Source organism: Corapipo altera, unplaced genomic scaffold (genome assembly GCF_003945725.1).
Source record: "Corapipo altera isolate COAL_440 unplaced genomic scaffold, ASM394572v1 50, whole genome shotgun sequence".
Lineage (NCBI taxonomy): Eukaryota > Metazoa > Chordata > Aves > Passeriformes > Pipridae > Corapipo > Corapipo altera.
This window is the reverse complement of record NW_020884889.1, coordinates 2,529,668-2,557,169: the sequence shown is the minus strand read 5'-3', so window position 1 is coordinate 2,557,169 and position 27,502 is coordinate 2,529,668. Positions and strand designations below refer to the sequence as shown.

General features: G+C 42.5%; 1 protein-coding gene across 2 annotated transcripts; it reads left to right on the top strand.

Moving 5' to 3' along the window:
- Positions 1-275: 275 nt before the first annotated feature.
- SYNM (synemin) lies at positions 276-21,877 on the top strand. Of its 2 annotated transcripts, XM_027644340.1 has the most exons (4): positions 276-1,130; positions 6,488-6,612; positions 12,931-13,004; positions 14,527-21,877. In XM_027644340.1, exons 1-4 carry the CDS (start codon positions 345-347, stop codon positions 18,174-18,176), a joined length of 4,635 nt encoding a protein of 1,544 aa, XP_027500141.1. In that variant the 5' UTR covers positions 276-344; the 3' UTR covers positions 18,177-21,877. The 2 variants fall into 2 exon arrangements, with proteins under 2 accessions (XP_027500141.1, XP_027500142.1); XM_027644341.1 differs by lacking the exons at positions 276-1,130; positions 6,488-6,612 and adding an exon at positions 12,643-12,801.
- Positions 21,878-27,502: the final 5,625 nt, after the last annotated feature.

Below are 27,502 nucleotides of genomic sequence, written 5' to 3'. Positions count from 1 at the left end.
CCCGGCTCTCCTGTTTGAGCCCGGCTCTCCTGTTTGAGCCCGGCTCTGCTGTTTGAGCCCGGCTCTGCTGTTTGAGCCCGGCTCTGGTTCCCGCTCAGCAGAGTGTGGCGGGAGGCGCCGGGAGCCCGCCAGGGGGCGCCGCAGGGCAGCGGCGCGGGCCGGGGCGGGGCCGGGGCGGGGCCTGTGGCCGTGGGCGTGACCGGAGCTCACTGGGCGTGGTCTGTCCCGGGGGCGAGGCCGGGGCGGGGCCGCGCTCGCCGCGCAGATCCCGCAGGTCCCGCAGGAGCCGCGCAGTGCCCGCAGCCCCGGGGCCACCGCGGCTCCGACCCCGCCAACCAGGCAAGATGTGGCGGCGCTGGGAAGCGGGATGGGACGAGAAGAGGGAGCTGCAGGAGCTCAACTCCCGGCTGCGGGTGTTCGTGACCCGCGTGCGGGAGCTGGAGGAGGAGAACCGCTTTCTGGCGCGGGAGCTGGCGGAGCTGCGGGAGCAGGAGCTGATCGGGCTGCGGGTGCCCGAGCAGGAGCTCGCCTGGCTGCGGATGCAGCTGGAGGAGCTGAGCCGGGCGAAGCTGGAGGCGGAGCTGGAGCGGGACGGGCTGCGGCGGGAGCTGGAGGAGCTGCGGGCGCTGGGCGCGGAGGTGCTGGGGATGCGGCGGCGCCTGGAGCCCGAGCTGGCCGGGCAGCGGGCGCTGCTGGAGCGGCTGCGGGGCGAGTGCGTGGCCCTGGAGGAGCTGCTGCTGGAGCTGCAGGCCGAGCACGGGCACATGGCGGAGCGGCAGCGGCGGGAGGCGGTGGAGATACGGGAGCTGCGGCTGAACCTGGCGGCCCTGCCGCCGCCCTTGGCCGGGCTGAGCCTGGAGGAGCTGGAGGAGACCTACGAGATGCTGCTCGGCCAGTGCTGCCAGGAGACCCTGCTGCGCTACCAGGAGCAGATCCAGATGCTGCAGGAGCAGGAGGCGCAGCGGAGCCGGGAGAACGTGGAGCTGCTGCGGGAGGAGAGCCGGCAGTGCCGGCAGCACCTGGAGGATCTGCACCGCCAGGGCCAGGAGCTGTGCGCGCTCCGGGAGCGGCTGGAGCAGGAGATGCTGGCCCTGCAGGACCGCCACGGCGCCGAGGTGGAGGAGTACCAGGTGGGTGGCGGTGCCCGGGCGATGTCCCCCGGTCCCGGGTCTCTCCCGCTTCCTTCCCGCCCTCCCGGTGCCTGTTTTAGGGCTCCCGTGAGACTCTTTCCGCCCTCGCTTTTCCCTTCGGTTTTGGCCCAACCTGCGATGTGAGCCCGGTTTCCCACGACCCTGGCACTCCCTCCCATCCCTCCCGCTCCCTCTGCTCCGGGAGGTGCCAAACTCCTCTGACTCAGGGTGGCCCAGGGTTTACCCACCCCGCTGGGGTGGGAAGGGTGGGGACCAGAAGGTGACAGTGACCCCGAGGACATCGTCTTGGTGACAGGTGCTCCCTTCCCAACCCGCCCTCGGCAAGTGCCCAAGATCGTGGAGCTGGCACACGGGGCTTGCCAGGGCTCCTGCTGGGCTTGGCATGAGCACATGGGACACGGAGCAGTCCCTGGGAGCAGATGAACCGAGTCCCTGTGCGGTGGGACAGGGCTCATCCCGTCCAGCCTGGGGCTTGAGGGTGGCCTGTCCCAGTCAGAGAAATGATCTGAGTATTCTTCCCGTTTTACACACATTCCTGTGTGCCTTGAGCCTCGGGGAGAACTTGCGCTCCCCAGACTAGTTAAGAAAACTTAGTTGTTTAAAGACAGGAGGACTGTGCTAAGGGCACTGAGCAGTGAGAATCGTTTCGAAATAAAACCTGAAGGACATAGGTACCTGCTTGAGGTGTTGGTGTGGTTAAACAGCATCTGTAGCCCAGGATTTGTTTGCTCTCAGGGTGACATTTGGTGTGATGATGTGCGTGGGAAGGGATCAGCAACTGCCGGAACAGTGAAATATCCGCTCATCAAACTCCGAGTGGAGAGCACACATTGGATCATGCAGCCCATCGATCCCTTTCCCGAGGGCTACACTTCTTTTGTTCATTGTTAGACCCTTTATTAACACCCTGCTGTTTGCCTGGACCCCGTGTGCCAACGGGTCCTTTGTGTCCAGCAGCCCCAGTAGATTATGGATGTGTTGGCAACTGGGAAGGGACTGGGACCCCGTTGCTGTGAGCGCGTCTGGTTTTTGTACTCTGCTGGATTGTTTGGAAGTTGCATAGTTTGCAGATGCTGTGAACTGAGACAGATTAGGTATGTAAGAAGTAATCCCAAAGGCTCTTAGCTTTTAAATGGATTTTTTTTCCATTTTTGAAAAGACAATTCATTCCTCCAATCCTGTACATAAACATTTCCAAAGCTTTAGGAGAAGGTGTCCTATGTAAATCTCTCATTAATTAAATCCAGGTGAAAATTAAAGCCAGGTGAAAATGCCAGGAAGAAAAAAACCTCTTCATAAGCCAATAATATTTAAAGTTTCTTTGATTTCCAAACTGCAGCCTTCTTGCTACCTATATTTGATATTAGGGATTTATAATGAAAGTGTCGTTGAGGTTCACTCATTATTGCTCCAACTGAAAAACCTTTGAATACAGAGTAAAGAGAGCATTTTGTACAGCTTACTAGCCATGCTACAAGTGTTTCTTCTAAAACCAGTTAGAATGGCTCGTATTTAACTCTTTCAGGTGTTTTTATAGCAGTTGTGTCTGTATCTTCAAAAAATTTTTAAAAAATGTCTGTCTTTTTAAAGAATTTTATTCAGAAAAGCAAGTGGTGCAACCTGTTGTAGAAGTCAGATAATCAAAATCAGTGTATGCCCTTGAATTGTCCTGATTCAATGCTCCAAAATGGATTATTTTGATACTAACATAACAAACTTCTCTTTTATTCTCACAAGTATCTGGTGTGCTTTGGATATTACAGGAGAAATTTCTTCAAATCTTTAGTAATACAAGAAGAACAAAAAAGTGCTTTGAAAACATGAAAACGTGTGAGCTGTCTTACCATTGCTACCAGAAATTATTTATTATCTAGATATATATTCAAAAATGCCACAAGGTTTATTTCTTTTGAGTGGTTTCGTATTTAAAATGTTCAGTTTCTAATGAGAAAGGCCTTTTTTAGTGTCCAGTCTCCTGTTCATGAGAAATAAAATCTTCTGCTCACATCCAAGAAGAAAAATTACAGAATGTGTACAGGCAGCTGTTTCTGGTTTTGTTTTTGTGATCAAAGCCTTTTTTCCCCTCACTCATTTCTTTTACTGGTTAAAGTATGTTCAGCATGGCTTTTAAACCACTCTTTAAAGAGCATCTATTCCATTCTTATTTATTGTAGAGTGTCACATAGAAATGATATGTATGTGCAGATTACAGTCAAGTGATTGTTCTTCATTGCAGCTGCAATGGCAATTAGATTTATTAATATTTTCCATATATCATTTGGTTGCCTTATATGTCCATCTTTGCCTCCTGCACTGCCCTTATCCTCACTGGAGCTTTCAGCAATGTTAAATAGAAATAAGTATTTGGAGTTATAATTTAGCTGAACCAGGCAAGCTGTAAATCATGCACTGGACAATGTTCACTGGTCCTGAGCGCTGAAGGGATGAACTCAGTAGGTCTCCTACTTCCATAATTTTAGCCGTGTGCTGTGAGAAAACTTTTGCAAAAGCTCCTGGTGATTTGAAACCCCTGTACTTCTGGGATGTAAAAACATCCATGGCTCATCCTGCTGCTTTGAAACGAGGCAGGTATTTTTCAGTGGTACACCGGGTTTGGGTCGGTTCCTGTGCCGGTGTTGTGAGCTCCAGAGAAGAAGAAAAAACATCTTGTGAAACAAACATTTAATGTCAACATGTCAAGTGCATTTTTCTGTGCACCAGTTTCTTGCCAGCCAAGTGCAGTGTCGGTCCCTCCCCTGCTGAGCCACTGAATGAGCTCTGGGATCACTAAGTAGGACCAGATGGAAAGGGCTGGAGCCTGGAATCCTCTTTTGATTCCCTCAGTAGGTACAGCTTGGACAACCCAAGTAAATTCTTTCCCCCCTACTGCCCTTCTAAAATTTCCCACTGCTGCCTGGAAAGGAACATCTGAAGGGTGAGAAAATAGTTTCTATTCCATTATTTAGTTCTAGCAGGACATCACTGGGTCTGGGGGGCTGGGACTGATGGAGCTGAGGAACAGATCTTTCCAAGGGAGCCCTGTGAGAAGCCATCGCTGCTGCCACAGCACAGGTTACCTTTTGCAAAATGAGCCTGTTGGATTGTAGTCTCCTGAGCTTTGCCAAAGTGGTTTATGTACCTTCTGGCACACTTGGAAACAGGACTGGAGACCAGTTGTCCTCTGCTTTGTGTTTAAGCATCAGTGACTGGAGGGCTGGCTGACTGGTTGTCTGCCTTTCAGTCTATACAGTGTCTGCTCCTGGTGGAATGAATTCCTTTGGAACTACTGCACAGCTGGCTGAGTTATGTAGCTCCTTATGGTAATCATTAACTCAAAGTTCTGGATCCCCAGTGCTCTCCAAATCCAGGGGTTAGAATCTAAGTGGCTTTTCCAACCCCGCCTACAGAATATGGGACTGAGGGAGGTCTCCTGTGTTTTCAGATGAGTTTGAACATCCCCAGAATTTCAAAGCTCCCCACACTCTGCAGTCCAGCATACAGATTTCCTGTATGGATTTTTCTGAGACTGCAGCATTGTGAAGTTCTTTTTAACATATGCATGCACGTGTGTAGGTTAATCTCTGTTTAATCTGGGAGGCAAGAAACACCTGGAGCACTTAATTGTTGTATCAGAGCTCTTAAGTGTTGGTCCTACAGAGACCCATTCTGTTGTCTTTGCTCCTTTTGCTGACTCCTGGTTCTGTCAGCACCTTGTCCATCGTTGCTTGATAGAATTTTCCTTTCAAAAGCAGGGCCTGGTCCTTTCCTTCCCTTCTCACCTTGGGATTTTCCATTGTGTCAGTTCTTGAACACGGTTGTTACCTCAGAGCTCTAAAGGTCAGTGGTTCTGCCTGTGTGGCTGTACAGGATGGTGCCTCCGTTGGGGCTTTTTCAGACATGCAGACAGGATTTGTCTTCTGCCATAAAAAGGGAGGTTTGTTGTGTCAAGCAAAACATCAGTGAAATCATTTAACAACAGCTGCAAATGCAAATGAAGAAATAGGTTAATGTGTTATATAGAGAGCTGTACCCACATGTGTATGAAGATACAGGCAGCTTCCTTCATAGAGCTTTCTTTTTACTTTTACTTAAAAAAAACCCCCAAATACTATTAATGTTTGAGTGCCAGCACTTGATAGTATTAGTTCTTAGACCTCACTTCTGCCTTGCACGTCATACTGGCATTAACTGATCTGGGGAGTCCCTGCTCTATCTTCATTTTTATGCTATTGCTTATACAGTGATACTTGAGCACTTGCTGCATATAAGTTATATATTTTGAGTTTTTTTAAACTAGGCTATCGGTGCCTTGATTTTCTAGTTTGTATTGCAGAGCATTTATTAGGATGCCAACTGAAATACCCTGTCGTGAATTCCTGTTCAGTGTCGAACATGAGATTTTGCTCTGTAAACGACATTTCAGCGTCTCTGAGTGGTGCAGAGTGATGTCAACAGAACAGAACTGGGCCTCTGAGCTGTAATGACCGTCCTTCTAGCCCCCAGAAGGGAGTGCCATCTGTAGCATTTTAGTTAGCAGGGTCATATTTAGTATAAATACATATAAATGCCAATTTGCCCTTCATGTGAGAGGTAGCACTGCTGATTAAAGCACTTTATACAATTTTTTTTCTTTCTTGTGCCACTTAATATAAATATATATAATCTTATGTATTCAGTTGTATTGTACAGGGTCTTATTTAGTTATCAGGATGAAAATGAGCAATCCCTTCTCTGTCTTCTGAGTAGTAGCAGTTAAGACAGAGGTGAGTGGACCTCAAAGCACGTGTCCAAATACTCTAGAAAAATTTAAGGAACCACTGGAGGTTTGTCCTTCACCTTCTGAGCACTGTGAATGTCTCCAGATATTAGAATTCCAAAACTGGTTTGGACCCACATGTCTGTGGAACTGAAAATACTGATAAGCTTCTTATGGCAAAGCAGTTGCTGAAATTTCTGATCTGAATATGGTCTCAAATAAGATCTTAAAGTGACAAAAGGAGTCACATTTAAGTCACATTGATAAAGGAGCATATTTTCCTTGCTATGGATACTTAATAACTTTTGTACAGAGCATCTGAATGGGTTTTACTGAAATATTTAACTGCCTTATTAAGGCATAAAATGAACCTGTAGCATAAAGCTCTGCTTCAGTAGCAATTATTTCAGCTGTTATATGGGGAGGTTTAGAGATGATTTGCTTTGGTTTTTGAAGGGATAGAACATTTTATTGCTCTCTCAGGTTACGTTTTTTTTAATTAAAAGTTTTAAGTTATTAGGCATTGAAGTGTACAGATTTCTATGTTAATTCAAAACTAAAAATCAGCATTTCTGTTTAGAGAATAATTGACGCCCTGGAAGAAGAAAAGCAGTTCCTGACCATGTCAATCACGGATTACCTGAAGGACTACCAAGAACTACTGCAGGTGAAAGCAGGACTCATCCTGGAAATTGAAACCTACAGGTAAGAGTTGTGGTCACACTCTGTTGTCTAATTGAAGGATAATTTAAATCCCTTTTTATAGATACAGGAGCCTCATCCATCCTCTTCCCAGCCTTTACAATACAGGCAGGTACTTGGAGAGCCTCAGGACTCTACAGCCAATATAATCCATATAAATCCTGTTAACTTTGTACAAATATAGTGATGTGTAAGAAACCTTCGTAGTCCTGGTCAGGTGGATATCAAATTGATGGGAATTGTTGGTGCAAGGGTTGATTACAAGCTGAGGAGCCAATATCCCTAAATTGCAATCAGTAAAACCTGAGGTCCTGTAGTTGCCATCTGTCAACTCCCAGGCACATTTCATGGCTTAAATATGTTGATTAGTGGCCACCAGCAGCAGTGAGTTCCCTGTTCTGGTTGGGAAGATAACAGAAAAGTCTGTTTATTAAATCCGGGCTTTCTCCATCCTTGATTTGTTATGGAAACATGTCTGGATCAAGTGTGAGATAACAGCAAACAGCATCTCAGCTGATGAATCTTCAGAGTTGTATATCCCTCTGGCCACTTAGTAGCTGTGGGGTTGAAAAACCAGAGTAATTCTCCTCTCTGGGGAGTTGTGATGTATCAGTTGGCACATGGCATAAAACTGATTTGGAAGGAAAAAAACCCCAAACAACCCAAAGCTGATGAACTGGAGAAAGATACTTCCTTATTGCAAAGATCATGTGGTTTTTTTCTTCAAGTAGCACAATATTTTCAACAAATTTCATTGAGCTACTGATCTTCAAATGCAGAGGTGTGCAATTCTTATTGAGCCAAGGAATAATTTGCAAATATTTCACGTCAGACTGCTTCTGTATTTTTTAAGGAGACTGCCTCAGTCATTAGCTTGTCTACATTGGGTACATTATTCATATTGAACCTACATGGACAGAGGTATTTGTGGTTATATATGATATATGCTTCTGTGTCCTAAAGCATTAATGCTGTGTTCTGAGTCTGCAAGGTTCCTGTGAACCAGTAATAACCACCAAGTCTGGATAAAGATGTCACCAGCTGAGTTATGGGTGAGGTGTGTAGACTAAAGCAGTCCACTGATACATATGAGATTTAATTGTAGTTGCATAAATAAACTCTAAGAAATTTGAAACAGTAACTTCTGAGTAGCCTGATAAAGATTAGTGAGCAAAGATGATCTGTCTTTCATCCAAGAGCAGCAATGTCTGTTCAAGATGCCTTGAGAGTTGTCTGCCAGGAGACACAGCCCAAGGTTGGTTTCTGGATGAAGTGAGAGCACAAGCAGGCTGTGGGACAAGGCATTTGCAGTCACTTGGTGGGCAACAGTACCTGGATGTTTGTTGGTGGAGTGGGATTCCTGTGATCCTTGGAAAGCCAGGAGTGTCTGGAGCATTACCAGTAGAAGAGAAATGGTGGCCACTTGTGATCCTTGATTAACTTTGCTAAAACATATGATTCTCTAAATTTAATCCCAGCTCTGTTGTTGACTTTTACTGTTGTTGTTAAACTTTCTCCCTCAGTTTATTCATCTGTGAAATGGGATTAGCACTGTCACAATAACAGAATTATCAACGTGGTTTTGATGATTAGTGTTCATCCAGAACTAGGAATGATAATGCCCAGATATTCAGTTGTTTGAAATCCTTGTAAGCCCATGAAATTCTGGAACTTCTCCAGAGTTGTATCACTGATTATCTGAGCATTATTGGTTTGTCTAAGGATTCCCTGCCCTGGTTAATGACAGGACAGTTCAGCATCACCTGCAGGATGTTTTTGTTGTCTGAATAAGAAGCTCCTGTGGGGTTTCTTCATCTGATGGCAGTGAATGCAACTTGTATCACTGATGGCAAGGCAGATGTCAGCAGACAGATGAGCATCAACCTACTGAAAAATCTACAGAGGAAAACAGAGAATGGGCCTCACTCCAGATCAGAAAACGTGTTGTGTAATGCCTGCAGACAAAAGTCTTTTAGCATATCAGAAGCTGAAAAGTGACTGTTTTGTGTTTTTACATTTATGCAGTTTTACCTGTTCCTCTTTTCTGCTTATTCTCCCTTCGCTCAAGAAAACAATTCCTTCCTCACTGTGTGACTTTCTCAGCCCTGCTGTGGGAGGGAACCACTGAGCTGTGTAGCAGAAGAATTCTGGCAAGCTCATCCATGTACTTTTTCAAATCCTGTTCCTCTCCCAGGTCTTTTTACCTGTGAAGAACAGGGCATGTGAACCCAGCTTCAGTTTGTTCTCCCAGAGGATGCTGGCATATAACCTTCCTTATACATCCTGGAAACAAAGGGCACCTACTCACACTAGTTCAGCATCCTGAACTTTCCATGGAGGCCCTGGCATTTCCTCTCCTCCTGTGGCATTATAGGTTAAGGGTGTGGTAGCTGGTCTTCTTGGAGCTTTCTTTGTACCTCCCACCCTGTATTTTCTCTCTGTTTTACAACTCTTAGTTAGTTCAGTTAAAAAGTCAGTTCTTTCCATTAGTCACCATTGCTCTTGGAGTGGGAATAAAGATCATTGTTGCAAGGAACACCCTTCCCTAAGGTCCAAGTGTGCTTCCTCTCTGACTCTGCTCACCCTTCCTGCTCTGGGAGCTGAGACTCAGTCAGGAAGTGAAATATGTCTCTTATGTGTCTTTGTAAAGTTACACCTTATGGGAATCTTCATTCCTAATCCCTTTTCACCACCGTTGAAGTAAATATTTATCAAGTGCCTTGCACTTTTGTGCAAGTTCTTGGAACCCTGCAAAACCACAGCTACTTAGACTGTGCTTAAGTTCTATTTCCAGAGAGAAGAGGTGAATTAGTCACTGTATAAGACTCTTGATTTTAAAAGGAGATAGAAAAATCTGCCTGCAATCAGAATTGCTCTCAGGTCTTTCTTTTTAGTTATCAGAAACGTCTTCTTTTCACATAGCAGAGGCTTCACAGAGACTCATTCAATAGGTTAAGTAGGTTTCCTGTCCTCCCTAAAATATGTTGTTGCTGAAGGGTAAAAGATTTTACTTTGAAATCCTTGTGTCATACAAGTGTTCTGTTCTAGTGACCACCCTGCATTCTGAAGCACCAGAGGCTACACAAGTTTGGGTTTTCCATTTTATTTCTTCTTCCCTTTTTTTTCTTCCCCATGGTCATTGTCAGGATCTCTGAATACACTTGCCAGGCACACTTTCCCATCCTCCAGTTATGTTCTTCCATCAGCACTTCTTCTGACCCTTTCCATGCCTTCTTCTCACAAAATCAGCACCAGCATTAAGGCCTCCTCAGCTCCTCACCACAGCTTTTTCACTCAGTTTCATTATTTCCTCTTCATAACTTGTGCCATCCAATATGTTCTATTCCTGTATTGGTTTTATTTTTAGAACACCCAGAGTTTTCTACACCCAGGGAATTTAAAATGCAGTTACCTGCTGTTCTTCACTCCTTGACCTCCCATTCTGTGATGGAAAAAAAATGTGGAGTGGCCTTGATCCCTAAAAATGCTTCTTCCATTCTACTTCCTGGAGTGGTGTTTTTTTTGTAACTCCTTTGCAAATACCCAGGATGGAGAGGATGAATTTTTACAGCCTGCTGGCTGACTGCTGCCATCTGAGCTTTTGGGTTTCTGTAGTTGAAACGAAGTCACTGCTGTTGTGAATAACCATGATAACATTTGTGCTGTATCCTTTTGTTTTTTTAAGTTCCCTCTCCTCACCCCAACCAGTTTATCTCCTCCTCCCGCTTTCATGGACTGGTTATTTCTGTTGTCATCCAGCACAGGCTGACGAGTGTGTCACTGCTAACTTTAGATAAATGACATTAATAATGAGATGAGTTAAAGGTGCAGTTGGATTATTTACTGGTAACACTTAGTTTAAGTGTTAACACAGTATATTTCAGTTGAGATCTGATTTCCAGGAAGTAGGCGACATGGTTATTTTTTAGAAGAGTGCTACTTGAAGGAATGCTTTTTTTTGCTATTACTGTGAGTACTTAAGAGTTCATACAGTTGACATTAACACTCTGTTCTTCAGGCAGTTTAAATCAAGTTTAAAAGCAGACCTCACCACTAGGAGGTTGTAGTTTAAATCATTAGTATTAGGAAAGGATACAAAGGAACAGAGAAACAAAATGACTTGCATTAACTCAAGTTATGGTCAAGCTGAGAAATGTAGCCTGAGTTTTCTGGCTGCCACGCCGGTGCTCAGTACATTCCACTGCCCTTTCTCACTCCAGTTTATTGAGCCAAACTCAGTGTAACATTTTCTTGGTTCTCTGATAAGCTTGAGAACTGTGCACAGTAAAACACTGACTCCCTGTCCAGCCTCACAGAGATTTCAGGGAGCTTTGCCTTTCACTTTCAGTAGCAATATTTCAGATGCAGCTTTTCGGTGGGCTGTTGCCCTTTGCCATATACAGTTACCTCTTGGAACTTATTTTTAGTGACTTCATACTGTTGCTGCAGCAACTGAACAACTGTTGTTTTAACAGCAGCCAGAAATCCGTAGCCAAACTACCCACATTCCCGGTTTCCTTCGTCATGGTTAACACTTCCACTGCCTGCTCCTGGATGTGTTTCTGCAGCGTCACCAGCAGCTCCTCTGGTGTGTCTGTCAGAGTGATTTGTTTGGCACTCACTGGATTCAGCAGATCAGATGTTTGGTCTTGGGAACTTTATACATGTTGAGGTCATCTAGTTCCTAAAAGCCTCTCTTAATGTGGAGGAAGATAAATTGCTTTTACTGGGTTTTTTTTCTGACTAATGAAACAGAAGGAGAGGTGCCCAGCCAAGCCTGTTTTAAGGGGGAGGTGACCTGTAAATATGTCAAGATAATTCTAACCTGACTTTTCTTCTGAATCCAAACAAATCCATGACGGCAGAGAAAACCTTGCTGATGATATTTTGCTGATGTAGCACTGTCCCAGTGAATCCTGAGGCAATGAGAAACCGAAAGAAGCATAAAATTACCGAAGTGATGAGTCATGGGCAGTGTGAAATGTGCAGGTGATGTTTAAAACACCTGCTTTAGTTCTGCCAGGAATGCCCAGCAGTTGTGTTTATACCCTAATCCTAAACTGCTTCCAGTTCCCCCCTGGGAGTCAGAAGCCTGGGCTATCACAGTCCTCCAGCCTCGCTCTTGCCAGCTCTGATGTTGCAGCTGTGTGTTATCAGTGCAGAACATCTGGCATTCCCAAAACTGGCTATGATGAAATAGGGAACTCGCCAATACAAGTGAACACAAACCCAGCGAAGTTACTGTATTGACTGTAACATTCCCTTGCATGTGCAGAGAACCTGACCCAGAATTTCTAGGCTGTTGCACCAGTGCTGCCTTCCTGGAATTACAGAAGCTGTTGGAGTGTCACTGTGAAAAAGGAGGAGGGCTGAGGAACTGAGGGGACAAACAGAGATGCCACTAAGAGAAACCAAGAAGTTTCTGTCACAGAGAATTTTCCTAGGCCTTTGTTGCCAAATGTATTGTGCTGATTTCCTATGGAACAGGAATTAATTTAACGCTGTTGGTTGTTTCCTCCAGCACCAGACAGGGTTTGACAGTAGAAGTAACGCTTTCCTTCACTTTTCGTTTGGAAAGGGTAGAACTCGCAAGTCCTGACTGTAACAGTTCCCTCACATCACACTGCAGCATCACCTTCACCACTCTGTTATGAGCAGGAAGGCTGCAGACTATCTGCTTGCAAATATTTTATTTAATTTTTACCTTTTCTTTATAAAACATCTTGCCCAGAGAAGCTCTGGCTCTCCCATCCATGGAAGTGTTCCAGGTCAGGTTGGACGGGGCTTGGAGCGACCTGGGATAGTGGAAGGTGCCCCTGCCCATGGCAGGGGGTTGAAACAGGATAATTTGAAGGTCCCTCCCAACCCAAACGATCCTGTGATTCCATGATCTCCATGTGTGTCTCTGAGGAAGCTTTACTGAATATTTGTCAGATTTTGTGTGGCTTTGTTATAAGACGTCATTCTGGAAAAAATTACCAGCTTGTCTGGTCCCATAGTGGAAATCAGTGGATCTTGTTCATGTCAGGAAGAAAAACTTTGACTGATGTGGAAGATTTGATGTAAAATTGCCCTGTGTCTGCTGTTGTCACCTGCTGTAGGATTATTGCTCCATTCTCAGGAACTGAACTCTGCAAACTAAGAGTCTGGAAGATGCCAAGGATTTCTCATTCCCAGTAATAAAAACATGGGGTGTGAAAAACACTTAAGATCTGACCCAACTGCAGGATAATTGTTCCAGTTTCTAAGACTAATAAATGTTAAATATTATGCTTATCCTTCCCAGTATTTTAATGGAATGTCTTTTTGTGTGTTTTTCAGAGCTTTGTTAGAAGGGGAGAGCAACCAGTGGATTATTACATGGAGAGAACAACTTGCAGGGAAATTGCCTCAAGGTAAGATATAAATATTAAAAAAATTAATTTTGAATGAAATTAAATATAACTGGAAATGGTTGTGTTATGGTGTTCCTGAAGAATACTTTTGTGAGTGTATTGCAGAGTGAAGATTGAATTAGTTTTGAGTGTTAATATTTTAAATGAACATACTGCTATCCTACATGAGATAATTTATAAAAATCATGACTTGAGTGGAGAAAGTAAGTAGTGAGTGATGTTTTATAGCTTTAAGGAACTTTTGGATGCCCACAGGTCTTAAGAGAGTTTTGAAGTATAAAGCAAGAGGTGTTTAACAAAACATGTAGTTAAAACCCTGGAATTCATCATCCTGAAGCATTTTTGAGTGTTAAAAAGTGGGTTTACAGAGATATTTTAGCAGAGTAATGAAAGACAAATCAAAGACTTACTAAACATAAAGATACCATTTCTATCTTAGGAGCTGCAAATCTCTGGAGGCTGTGAGAGTATGCGAGGGAAGTATCACTGTTTATTTGCCTGTTCTTATCCTCTTCCCTGTGTATCTGCTCTTGGTCACTGTGAACAGGATTCTGGATAAGATGGACCTTCAATCTGACTGCTCAGGCTGTTGTTATTAGTAACAAAGTTAGTCTCAATAATACTCCTGGTCCTAAAATCATCAGAGTAGCATAGACACTACTCCTTGAAGTGATTTTAAGACTGTGTCTTTAGTGGTAAATTAAAAAAACCTTAGGCCCAGGCACAAATGCTCACACAGATTTGCCTGTGCTGTTAAATTGTAAGCAGGGTTTGTCCTGGCATAGTTTAGATCTGAAGTAGCCAGTACTTCTGCAGACAGTGCTCGAGTGTATTCACAGAATATGGAAGGAATTACAGGAATAATTACCAGAAATTATACAGGAAAGGCTACCAAAGGTCAGAGGAGATGTGGCCAGCTTTTTAGGAGTAGGGGATGTGAGTGGTGCAGTACTGGTTGGTCTTAGTCAGACATTCCTGGTACATTTTACGTTTTGGGTTCTTTATTTTTCTCCCTTGTTGTACCTTGTTGTATCTTGTGGGTGTGAAGGGTTGTGTTTGTGTTTGCAGTTTCCAGTGTGTGGTGGCAGATGTGCCATTAATTCTCAACAGGAACTGAGAAACTCCAGACCATTTATACTAGTGAAGCAAAAAACCCAGCCTAGGATATCAGCATATCAGCATACATTGTTTAATAAGAAGCTGTAAGTGAACATCAGTATAAATATGAAAGGTGTGATTCTTAAGTAAATGGCAGAATACCCAGTAGTTCACAACAGGTAAAATTAGCAAGATCGTGCAACTTAACAAAAAGCTTTGCTTTCTTTTTCATGTAGTTTATGCATAAACTTAATTATCATGAAAACCTACAGGCATGCCTTTACAAAGCTCCACAGAAAATGAAGACACTATTTCTTTCCAAAAAATGTAGTACAAATTTCCTTAATTCATGCCCTCTATTTGACATTATTTTAGATCCAAGCCCTTATTTTAATGTTTGGTCCCCTGTGCTCTTTTTTTGCAGATATTATAAACACTTCATACAACTACACAGATATTTACTCTACGTATCAAGAGAGAAATAGAAATAAAGCTTCACCAGCTCCCAGGATCACTGACACGAGGCACAGAATGGCAGTGACAGACACGAGCAGCTCTGCACGTTACTCCACCCGGGTCGGATCACAGACAAGTACCAGTGGAAAAACTTTTGGAAGAGATGTACTTGCTTCAACATATCGCCCTTCAACAACTGTTTCAAAGGATGAAAGGATTATAACTGACCACAAAGAATTAAGAACATTTACTCCATCCTACAGTAGCTGGAAAAAGACTGAAACGCAGCAAAAGACAATTCCGGAGAGAAAGAAAACAGAGGTTACAACTTCTTCCACGGTGTCTTTTTCAAAAGAATCAACACATGCTGAAAGATCAGACAAGGACCACAAGACTGATGCTGAAAATACAAGAACAAAACCAGGCTTCGCTAGATTTCCAGCTTATGAGCTGATTACTGATGCAAAACCATCTAAATATGAAGAAACTATAACTGAAACTCGGACCATATTCAGAGATAAAAGAGGAGGCAGCAAACCGACTGAAGAGAAAGCATCTCTGCTGAAAGAAAAAGATAAGCTGGAGAAACAAACAAAGGATGAGAAAAAGAAAACAGATGAGAAATCTTTTATAGAAGAAAGTGCTGGTTTTGGAAGGAAGACTGAGCAGAAAACATACATCCGTGAGGAAGTTAGCCAGAAGGTATCAGGGAGTGATATTTCTAATGCAAGAAGTTTGAGAAGTGAATCAACCAAAAAAGATACAAGTGTGAGCTCAGAATCAAGAAGCAACAACATCATTGAGATACCAATCACTCTTGAAAGGCCTGCTCCTGACAGAGGATCTCAGAGACATAAAGATATAAGGGTACATGGTATTAAAACTTTCACAGGAAGAGAAGCAGATGACCATGTAACTGAGTCATCTGAAGCTCACCACGTGAGGATTTCAGAGGCAGAGTCCAGTCTGGAAGGTGAAGAGCGAATTAGTGATGGAAGTCACAAAATGGGAACTCTGCCAACTGAAAATATAGCAGAGAATATTGTTGCCGACATCCTTAAAAGTTTCACGCACTCTTCTAGTTCACAGACGTCAACAGACACCAAAGTGACCTATTTTAATAAGGAAGAGCAACAAGATGATGGGAAAATAAAGACCGAGATCACAGTGCAATCCCAAGTTCAGGAAGACATAGATATTTCTGATGAAGGTAACTTGGGACGTCTGTCAAACCAGGATGTTAGAAAAGTGATTCGAGAGGGTGTTGAGGGAACTCCTTCCAAAGAGGAGATAGAGGACATTGTACATCACGGCCTGAAGGGAAGTGAGGGGGGAAAGAACGTGTCTGTTAACGTTGAGATTGTAGAGGAGCCACTGGATTATGCCACTGATGAAAGGAGTGATTTTTCAACACCTTTTGAAGTAGAAGAAGTGGAGGATTCATTCCCTGAGCGAGAGAGGCGTTACGGTGAAGAGGAACAGAACATCACGTTCACTTATGAAGATGTCAAAAAGAAGAAACCGCGCCATGAGAGTTTCACTCATGTGGAAGAAGTAACTGAGGAAGACGACTCGCCTATTGAACAAAAATATTTTGTGTCTGTTCCTGATGATCATCCTATTATTAGTGAAAAAGATGATGACTCAGTATATGGGCAAATTCATATTGAAGAAGAATCAACTATTAAATATTCCTGGCAAGATGAATTTTTGCAAGGCACACAGAGTAAGAGAGAGGAAGGTGTGAGCTCTCCAGAGGAAACCTATAAAGTGGTAGGGGAGGAAGCGAGTGCCCATATTTTAAAAGAGCATCCTGAAGGTGAAACATCCCATGTTGAATCTGTTGTTATTGAAAAAGAAATTAAAATTCCCCCTGAATTTCAGACTTCCATAAAAGGGCTCTTATCCAAGGAAACAAAGGACCCTAAACATCAACTGAAGGAAGCTCTGGAGCAGTTGGAGGGCAGTCTCCCAGAGAGTGTGAAAGAGGAGCTGTTTGCACTAACAAAAGAGCACCGAGTTGATGCTAGTAACTTAGAATTTGATATCAAAAAAGTTGATCAAAAGGAGGAGGGTGGCTCGGTGACAATTGTTGCTGAAGTCAATCTGTCCCAGACCCTCAGTACTGATGAATTTGATGAATCTCAGCTCGGTGAAGTAATTAAAAGTGAGAAGGAGAAGGCAACAATTCACTCCCTGAAAAGAGAGAACTCAGAGAGAGTTGTTGATGGTAGAAGCAACATAGAAGTAGATGCTTCTTCTCCCACTGACAAATACACTCCTTTGGCTGATCAAGAAATCTATAACTTCTCCACGACGAGGCGCAGTGGTGGCACAGGGTATCACACCACGGAAAGAGTGATTTACGACGGTTCGGTTTTGGAAACAGCAGATTATGGAGAAGTCTCTCACTCACCACAATCAACTGATGAGACCACATCCACCAGGCGTGTCAGGGTTGGCCCAGCAGAAGTTCAGAGGTTCGAGCAGGTCATATATGAAGGGCCCGGTTCGGAAACGCTGGAGCTCAGCGCTGCAGAAGGTCTCGTTCAGACAGAGGGGTCGTCGGAATTCAGCCAATCTGTGAAACATTTTAAACTGGGCCCTAAGGAAATCCAAACCACAGAGCAAGTGGTTTATTCAGGCCCTTTTACTACAACAACCATAGAAGAGATTGATTCTGGAAATCTTTCCCAGAACTTCTCAACGGACTTCAACAGGTCCACGAGACGTGTCACAGTAGGATCAAGGCAAATAACTGAAGAAGTCTCTTTTGAAGGGTCTCTTTCGGACTCTCTGGCACTCAATAGCTCAGAGGAGCTTTCCCAGGCAGAAGGGTCTGGGGGTGTCAGCAGTACAATAAGGCACTTCAGGTTAGGCCCAAGAGAGGTTCGTACTGAGCACGTGATCTTTGAAGGGCCCATCTCCGGTAAGGTGGAGGTCAGCGGCACCAGGGACTTCTCACAGACAGAAAGTTCAGTCAGACACGTTCAGTTGGGTCCCCAAGAGTTTATGACAGCTGAGAAGATCATCTACCATGGGCCTGGCTCTGAGCACACCGAAATCAGTGAACTGGAAGACCACACCCTTTCAGGAGGCTCGAGATCTTTCAGGCACGTTAAAATAAGTCCTGTAGAAACTCACGCTGAGCAAATAGTCTTTACAAGACCTGTTTCTGGAATGCTGGAAGATCTTTCACAAACAGAAGGGTCATCTGAGAGCAACAAGTCTGTAAAGCATATTAAAGTAGGATCCAAGGAAGCATCTTACACTTTTCAAATGGATGTTTCCAGTATGGGTGGAATATCTACAGTGAGAAGTGGAGAACAAGCAGTGCTGATATCCAACCAGCAAGACCCTGCTGTGAGTCAGTCACAGGTCATAGTTCAAAGTGACCAGACTTCAGAAAATGAAAACACAAGAAGTGGCTACGTTCTGTCCAGTTATTCCCAAGATCATGGTGAAAAGGTGGTGGAACAGTCATTTTTTGATAAAACTGTGCAGTTGCAAAGAACGGTCGACCAAAGGTCGGATATTTCTGAAGAAAAGAAAGTCGCTTATCTGTATCTGGACCATGAAGAGGAGGAAGATGATGATAATGATGGACAGTGGTTCTGAAAGGACTCTTTAATGAAGCCTACTTAGCAATTTGTTTATATATATTTTTTATTATCCTTTTTTTTTTTAAGAGAAAAAAAGGGATGGGGAAACAGTCGAGCTATTAGATTATTAATAGTGGACTGAGAAGTATTGAATCTAAGCCTCTATTCAGCACACTATTTTATTGGAAATTTTATTTTTGGGAGAGATCATGCTATTAATATTTTTTTCCTCAGAGATCTGTGTCTAATATTTTCAGATTTTTCCACCCGTAGAAAGAGGAATTTGCTACTGGGGAATTGAAAGGATTCTATTTTTTCTGTTTGTTTTATAGCACATCAGTTTTATTAAGTGTGTGCTCGAACAGGACTTTTCAAATTATTTTTTTCTTAATACTGTATTGTACTTGGTTACTAAAATATTACTATGCAATTCTATTTAAAACTCGAGCTACTAACCACAAATTTAACAGAATGTGAGACTAATAAGAGTGGTAGTAGCTGATTTTTTCAGTTCCATTTCTGTGTACTTATATGCAATACCTAATGAATACATTTAAGGAGACAGTTATTACAGCTATAAAATTAAATCATGTCCTGTAGGATCAAACTAAGAATAGCAAGAATTGACAGAAGTGATATTATTTGTATAGCTGGAATGCAGTGCAGAAAAGAAAGAGGGAACGCTGAAGCAAGAGTTTCTCACAGTATTTCCTCATGAGAAATAGTGAATTTGATGGTTAGACAGTAGTACATTTAATATCTCTAAAAAGAAAACAACTTTAAAAAATAGACTGGATAGAATTCCCACTGAGGTAAGGAGAACTCCTTACAGACTCAGTGGCTGTGTACATTAGTAACCTCAACCTATTTTGCAGTATATGGGGTACCTTGATCCAAGGTATTGCTAAAGGTAAGTGTGAAGTGTCAAATGTGATGACACAGTGCCTAATTCCTTAACACAGTGAAATGAGCTGATGTGTGTCCTGTTAGAAGGAAACTTGTACAAAAGGCATTGATGACACTTATGATCATTGTGTGTCAGCCCATTCCCAGATGATCCTTTCTTTGTTTACAAACGAGATGCCCTTTTCAACCCCTTGTCCTGCAAACCCAACTTGAGATTTGAGTTTATTTTTTTTCTTCTCTATTCTGAATGTAACGTGTGCCTCAGGCCACAGTTGCCTTCTACTTAAATCATTTGAAAATAAGCTAATTTCACTTGGATTGCACATTGGTTGAATGAAGGACATAATTTAACTCTGTAATTCAGTGACTTCAGAGTTCAGCTCAGAATCCAGCAGAGGCCCTGACCTGGGCAGTGCTGGCAGGAGCAAAAATAGCAGCCGAAATATTTTTGTCACTGGGGTAAGAAATGCCATACTGGACACATGTGAGAAGTGACATGCACAAATGAGAAGCTGCTATTTCTGCACACACACACACACACACACACACACACACACAAACACACATTTCACTCCCTGTCCCCCACCTTCCCTGCAGAGCAGACACACACCTGGATCTGGGTGGCTTTGCTGTGCCAGCCCGTTGGGTGCTCACTCCGAGATTTTTTTTTTTTTTCCCCTGTGGTTATGTAAACCTAGTTTTGTGTGTGCTGATCCATATTAGAATCCAGTTAAACTATCTTAGTCTGGCATGACTAGTCACTTTTCAGATGCCTTACTATTAACAGAGCTACATTTTCCCAACCTGACTGCTGCTTTCTATCTGAATGTAAATGCCAAGCTGAGGAGCAGCTCTGTGCTGACTGACGGATCCTGCTGTTCCAGAGATGGGACAGCTCCATCCCTGTGTGCCTTAGTAACTAAGTTTGAAACTGTACAAATGTATTCATGTTCCAAAGATTAACTCCTGAGGTTTGTCTGCGCTGCAAAACCTTCTGAATGTTTTCCTCAGCTTGGATGGAATCATTTGTTGAAATTGGAAGTGCCACCAACGGCTGGAAAATGAATGGGAAACTGAATTGTGTAGAAGCACTAAAGTCATGTATCTCAGCTTATTTATACTGTTCACTGTGTAATAGGTAATATTTTTTTCAAAATTATTCATGTGTGCTCAAAAAAGATCTTGTGCTTCCATTTATAAATAGGGTGTTACTGATTGTAATACTTCTAGTCTCATCCTATACTTCTGTTTCCTTAGTTGACCATATGATTTTAAAGATGGCAACATCTCTGTGTTTAATAATCATGTCTAAGCCAGAATTTTCCAGCTACATGCCTAACTGCAAGCAAGCAGGTTCTGTACTTCAAGTATTAAATAACTACATAAAGGAAGAAGTCAGGTCTATAGTAAGCAACAGAGGTAAAAATAATCAGTGTTAGTTTTCTTGGAATTTTATTCTTGGCTGAAATGGTAAATTCTCCACAGAGAATTTACCATTCTCTGTAAAACAGATATAAAAATATCTGCAGAAAATATATTTAGCAACCAAGAAAAAACTACTTATGCCAAAACCATTTATTGGTAAGTTATGGAATATTTGACAGACATGGCCCTTAGGAACAATAATACCAAAACTGTGTTCTGTTTATCTTCACCTGCTCAGAGGACTGTAATGTCACAAATAAACCACTGAGGAGCAAGTGAATCATAAAATGTAGGTGACCTTAGCATTGAGGGATAAAAAAAATTAATTTAAAAATCAGTATTGTTTCCACCGAGGCAACAACAGCTCTAGAAATTCCTTTGCACATCACTGTCAGATGCAGTAGGTTATACCAAGATATATTTCTACTTTGATTGTCTGGAGGGAAAAATTTGTTCAGTGTACTTTAGTTCTATTTCAGATCAGCATTTTAATTAATTGTTGGAAAGCTGGTTTATTGTAGAGAACTGGAAATGTGCATTAGCGTGACATTAAACAGATATGCACAGTTCCTTTGCGTGGACGCTTTCCAGCTGTGAGAACAAAGTTGTCTCACTTAAAAAAGGGCTTAAGTTCTAAAAATGTTTTACAATAAGCAGCCCATTTTCCACTTAGCTCTCATTAACCTGAGACATTCTGGCATGATAACTTTTGGATAATTCTCCCTTCAGGCAACAAAAGGTATTTAAGTGATGAACAGTCACATCCTGCAGGCCCAGTGGTTGCATGTGCAGGGCAGGGGCTGTAGGTACACAGGTTACTACTGAGAGCAAATATAACCTGCTGTCTGGAGTACTAACTCACCCCACATGGTCACTTTTGCCAAGGAATTCTATCCTGTGGCTGAAGGGATGGGTGATACACCCTTAGTCAGCATGCACTTCTGAAGCTCACTCCTCTCAGTTATGCTTTTCATTAAACACAAATAAGAACTTTGCTGCTTTTGGATTAAACAAAATGCTTTTAAAACATAATTAGTACTTCAGGGGGGGTGGTGGTATAAAAACTGTATGCTGGTATAGATCAGAGGTGGAGCACTGTCTTCCATAGTGTGTAAACCACTGGTCTAGAAAGCAAATAGAGCACAAAGAAGGATGTGTGAGGTACCAAGAGCTCTGTGCTGGCTGATGTTTGTGAACAGCAGGTGTTTCAGAAGACGGTCAGAATGTTGAACCTGGGTTTGTTGTTGTCAGCTGTGTGAAACTTTGCAGGCAGCTTGTGTTTTGGTCATTTTGCAATGAAACTGCGTTTTTTTTTGTGTGGTGGTACAAAGCTTTGTGATTTTACACTTTTTCACTCTTGAGTATTAAACAATCAAAATCAACGCAGATGTTTGGCTTTCTTCCTGTCTGATGTTTCTAAGGCTGCAGTCTCAAAGAAAAAGGACTTAATGTCTATAAATATCTTGCTCAAAGGCCTCTCAGACTGATGAGTTCATTTTGGTTCAAAGAATGATTTTTTTTATTCCAGCAAAGACATACCTTTTTCATGTTGGTAACAGAAATTATGGCAAAACATGGCATATTCTTTATTGCCACTACACCCAGCAGGGGTGACCAGGCAGTGGTTCTTGAGTGCAACAAAAGGCAGTGGGAGAAGCAGAGTATAAAGCAGCAGAAGGTGGAATTCCTGGAGCTGTCAGCATCATAGCTGTCCTTGGATCCTGGGATTTGACCAAGGTAAGACTCAACTTTTACCCTTTTCTAGCACGTGCCAGGAAAAGCAATACACTTGAACCAAAATGAAAGCTGAAATTTCTACTTTCATTTATCCTGATGTGATCTGGGTCAGCAGCCAGAAAGAGACTCGTGGTGGGTCAATGTTTTAGTGTGTTGGTCTGTCTGATTTGGTTTATGTTTCGTCAGTTTTTTTGGGGTGCTGAGAAACGGGAGTTACAGGTTATTGTTTATTATCAGGCCAATATTGTTTGCCATTTTAGTTTTGTGTTGCAGAGAGCCCGTGCCTGCAAGACACTGAGCTATTTCACACAACCTTATAAAAAGGCAAATTATCTTGTTATTTGGAAACTGCTGCTTTTGACTGGTTGATTCCCCCCCCCCCCCTTAATTTTGGCTTTACTCAATGCCATTGTGCCATCCTGTGAAAACACCAAGTGCTGTATGACCACTTCTGTCACTATTTGCTGTGATCACTTCAGCAGTTACTGATTTTCTTCCTCTGGCTTAGGAATGATGTTGAAGGTGAATATACCCTCTTACTTTTCACTTGCTGCTTTGGTTAATCAAGGGGGGTGATGGTGGCATGTAATCAAATTTCTTCAGGCACTGGCTTTTCAATCAGTGACACATCTGACATTTAGTGGAGAGAAAAGCCTGAAGAGTGAGTGTGCAATGTGAGCTGCTGCCCTGGGAACTTCCCAACACTTTGACTCATCTGTCTTTTCCGTCAGGCATTTGTGTGACTCTTGTGCTTAAATATCTCTGAGAAGTGCAGAGGAATATGGATTCTAACAAGATGCAGAGAGATGCTCAGCCAAGATGAGATCTAATTAAAACCTCACTCTGAATATGTCAGTGGTTTCTTGAGTTGCCATCAGTCCTTTTCTTGTTGTGGGTGCCAAGTGAGATTTGGCAGTGAAGGCAGTACAATGTATAGTCCTGTGATATACATTTCTTAGACTCTCACTGGAGTAAACTGATAGAGAAAACTCAAATACATCTATTTTCCACTAGTACTTATACAGATGTAATGAAAAATACTGTTACTCTGAGTAATACAGTTGGCCCTGGGACAGACTAATTAAGGATACAGTTAATTTCATTAAACCTCTCCCGAAATCTTTGCCTCTGGAGCTGTGCATTGTGGCAGGAGTGTGATTAAGGTAACTTTTTATTTGCTATCACATTACTGGGAAGTGAAGTGTATTTATTGTAGATGCTTTGACTATACAGTGGTGAACACTTACATAAATACTGGTTGTTCCTTAGCTCTGATCCATAGTGCAGACCAGGTTCTGTTCAGCAAGGGGGGTTGGTGAGAGCTTGGCCAAAGGCTTCTGTATTTTGTTCCAGGCAAAGGAAATTGCTTTTACAGTAGGATTTTTTTAAAAGAAATTACTCTAAAATCCTCAAATTACCAGCCAAAGCCAGGAAAAAACACCCTGAAAGTGACTAAGTTACTGAAAATTAATGTTACAGTATTTCTTAATACCACATTTTTGCGGGTTTTTTTTCCTTTGAACCTATAAGCTGACGTTTTTCTTCTCCCTCATTTATCACGGTGATTTCATGGAAGCCAAAGAATGTTTTAGAGGGGGTGAATAATCTGGGGTCACAGTATTAGTCCTTAGGGAGTTGGGGGGTGAGAAGGGGTTTGGAGGCTCAGTGTTTTAAGGCTCTTATTTACTAAATCTATAAGTAAAGATGGTAGGAAAAATATCCCTTTCTAGATCAAGTCAAGCAGTTAAAAAAGAAAATAAATCTTTTCATGTATGTGGTTCTTTCCTGTTCTTGGAAGACTGATGAGATTATGTATTCTCACTTGTATGATACTTCCCTGGTGAATGCAGCATGTGCTGGGTATTATACCCACAGGCAAAGAAAATGTGGTGCTATTTATGCAGAACCTGCCTCATCCAAATTTTAAGAAAATAATACAAGAAATTGATTTTTGATAACTATTCTTATGGTTGGTTTTAAAAGCAATGCTATGAAGTATTAACCTTCCGTTTTGCTGTTACCACTTAGATACAAACTTAGGAGTTTTCAGAGGTCCATCTTTCAAATGTCAGTGATGCTTCTTGCAAAGGCATACCTTGTTCCTGCAGTGGGAGGAAGTCTGAATGCTTTCAGCCCACTTGGTCTAAATGTCAGAAGTTAATTTCAACATTCAGTATATTTAAAATAAATTACTTGGATGCATCTCCACAAACTTTAAGTGGCAGTAACTCAGAGATGGACATTAATATGTGATAACCGGCAACTCATCTGAAAAATCAGGTGGTTTTTCACCATCTTGCATTTTTCATCATCATGTACATCTAAGGATCCTGCAGTGGTTTGGAGAGGGAGAGAGAGAAAGCAGGAAGGGGAAGAGGAGGGTCTGGAAACTGGTACTGCAAAAATATGCTACAGAACACCAGAGAATACACATATCCCTTTGCCTTGAATCCTCCTCTAATAACAGGCAGAATCTCAGATTAGGGGAGAGAATGGAAAAGCTGGAACTTTTTCAATTCAGTATTTTAAACTGCTCCTCTAGTTCAGCAGTTGCTATGCAATAATAGAATAATCTCCAATGACAGAGTGTACTCAACAAAAATTCTGATAATTGTAAGTTATTGCCTTGACATTGATCTTTGCTAAACAACTGTGATTCTTTGAAGAGAGGAAGAGTTAAAGTTTGAAATTCCTGTAACTTAAGAGCTACCAACATTATAAAGATGCTTCTCTACTGGGTAAGTTGTGTCTTTGCATAATTTATTTATTCCATAAAAGCCCATCTCATTGCATAGTAAATAATTTGGTAGGTTGGATAGCTGGTCATCCTTCCTTGTGTGAGACAGTAATTATAGTGGGTATTTTTTCTCTATTATGGGTATAAAATATTTTTTTTCTGAAGCCTTATTAGAAATCATTTTAACTTTATACAGATTATTGGACAACTTGTATACTGGGAGGGGGAAAAAAAAACTTGGGGAGGAGGTGGAAAGACGACTTGGGCACATTTTTGTACCACTCTCCAAGTGAAGCCCTGTGGAACCATTACAGTGTTTCAGAGCAGATTCTTTGAGCTGAAAGCTCCAGACTCAGCTTCCAGTTTGCTTTTTATCCTGAAGAGCCAGAGCATTGGGCTTGCTCTGAACCTACATCTGGAAAAGCTGCTATTGAAATGGTTTTCAAAGAGCTCTGCTGGAAGCTGCCCCAGCAGCTGCTGGGATAATGCAGAGTGGGCTGTTAAAACAGGCCACAAAAGCAGCCCGAGCTGAGAGACCACTGGCCTGGCTTGTGGAGTCCTGAATTGAGCAATTCTGTGGTGTGCATTCAGCTTTGCAAGTTTTGTCCTTGTGTTAATGCTGCTGCTCAGCATCAGATTAGTTATTGCACGATTCTCGTGGATAAATCTCTCTCTAAAAATTGGTCGAGTTTAATGAATCTTTCCCAGTCAGGCCGGTAACAGCACGTGACTGTGTGGAACTGCAGAATGTTCCTGTAGAAGGGAAAGATCAGCTGCTGAGAAATGTGATGGGGAAAAAAAGTATTACAGTCTTCTATATTCTTTAAAAAAAATGAGCCATACTGTCTCTTGGACTGCTCTAGATGCTTTCGTTTTAAAGACTGCACTTGCATAAAATCCAAAAAACTACTTTTGGGTTTTTTTCCTAGAAAATATTTTTACCAAGTGATTCTTACTTTGCATGCTGAATTTACCAAATAGGGGAGGGCTAGCAGGCTAATTGCTTGCTTTTGAAGAGAGAAAATAAGCAAAATATGAAACATTATACTAATTCCTTAAAGGGAAATGTAACACCACCCAATTTTTCTTTGATAACTAACTATCCACCTTAATTTTCCATCACGGTTCAATTAAGATTAAATAACACAGCAATAGGTTAAACTGGTGTTATAAAATCTAAAGTGAAGATCTGCTGTTTATTCTTTGTGACCCAAATATGGCTTTGCTTACTTGTAGCTGAAAATAGCTGAACCTCCTCTGAAGCGTGGGGATTCACTTTAAATGTACATTAACAGCAGGGAAAAATAAAAGGCAGTAAAACTTGTGCTAGCATTCCTGAGTGGATACAGTTCTCTGTCAGGACAAAAACATAGGGTTCTGTAATAAATGTATTAGTTTCTCTTTTCTGAGAACTTGGAAAGGACATGCTAATTTTTAAAATCAATCCACTGGGTTGCTAAATTAAAGTAAAATCATTACATGCAAAGCAGTCGATTGTATTGATGATTTACTGATCCCTCTTATCCTGACACAAATACCTTTCAGCCTGGGGGGGAAGACAAAGCATGGGTTTTAGCAATTATTTTAATAGGGTATGATTAGCAAAGCGTGGCTGATCCTTGGGCCCTGCTCTCATGGCATTGAAATAAACAGTAAGGGGGACATTAACTTCACACAGGAGATGATCAAACCCCTCACTAGGTAACGCAGGGACTCCCTTTGAGGACTTGAATAAGGTTGAAAAGATTATTTTTGGAAAGCAAGCAGAGACAGCTCCTCTCCTTTTGTCTTGAAACAGAGCAAATATTATGTGATATCATAAATAAAACACTTCCTGCCGGCAAGAGCAGGGGAGGAACGTCCCATTATCCCATTATCCGTGTCTGTGATCCACCAGCCAAATTCCCAGGAGCATAGGAGGCCTCTGGCACATGGGCCCTGTCACTTGAGGAGATTATTGCCCTCAGTCTTCCGTCCTTCAGTGTGTCAAGGACAACAGGAGAGGACATGTACAACTCCTCCTGCTTGTGCAGTTCTCAGACACGAGGTTGGGATCCACTGAGACTGAATAGGGTTAAATTCCCGTTCCAGCCACAGAGCCATGAGTTCTGTGAGTTCTGGGTCAAGGGTGTTTTCCTGGCAGGATTCTGGTGTCTCAGTCCTGGACACTGATGCTCTGAGTGGTGCCTGCTTGTTGCCCCAGTGCCATAACTCCCAGCAGTGTCCCTTAGGGACAGGAGTACCTGCCTCCTCCCACAGTGCTCTTTCCCAAGTGCTGGCAGAGTAGTTTAATATCAGATCCAGAGCTGAAAAGTGTAGCTCTGTCCAGGAGTTATGGCCTGCAGATGCCAGGGTCGGGTCCTCCAGCAGAGTCAGCAGCAGCTACAAATATGGGATTTATCTGCCCTGCTTGCTTTTGCACCTCCCTGGTTCTGTGGATGGCTTGGATGAGCCAAGTTCCTGTTACTGAGATGAAGAGGTTCATTACAGAGCCAGCCAGAACAGGATCTGCCAGGGGATGAAATGCCTATCTGAAA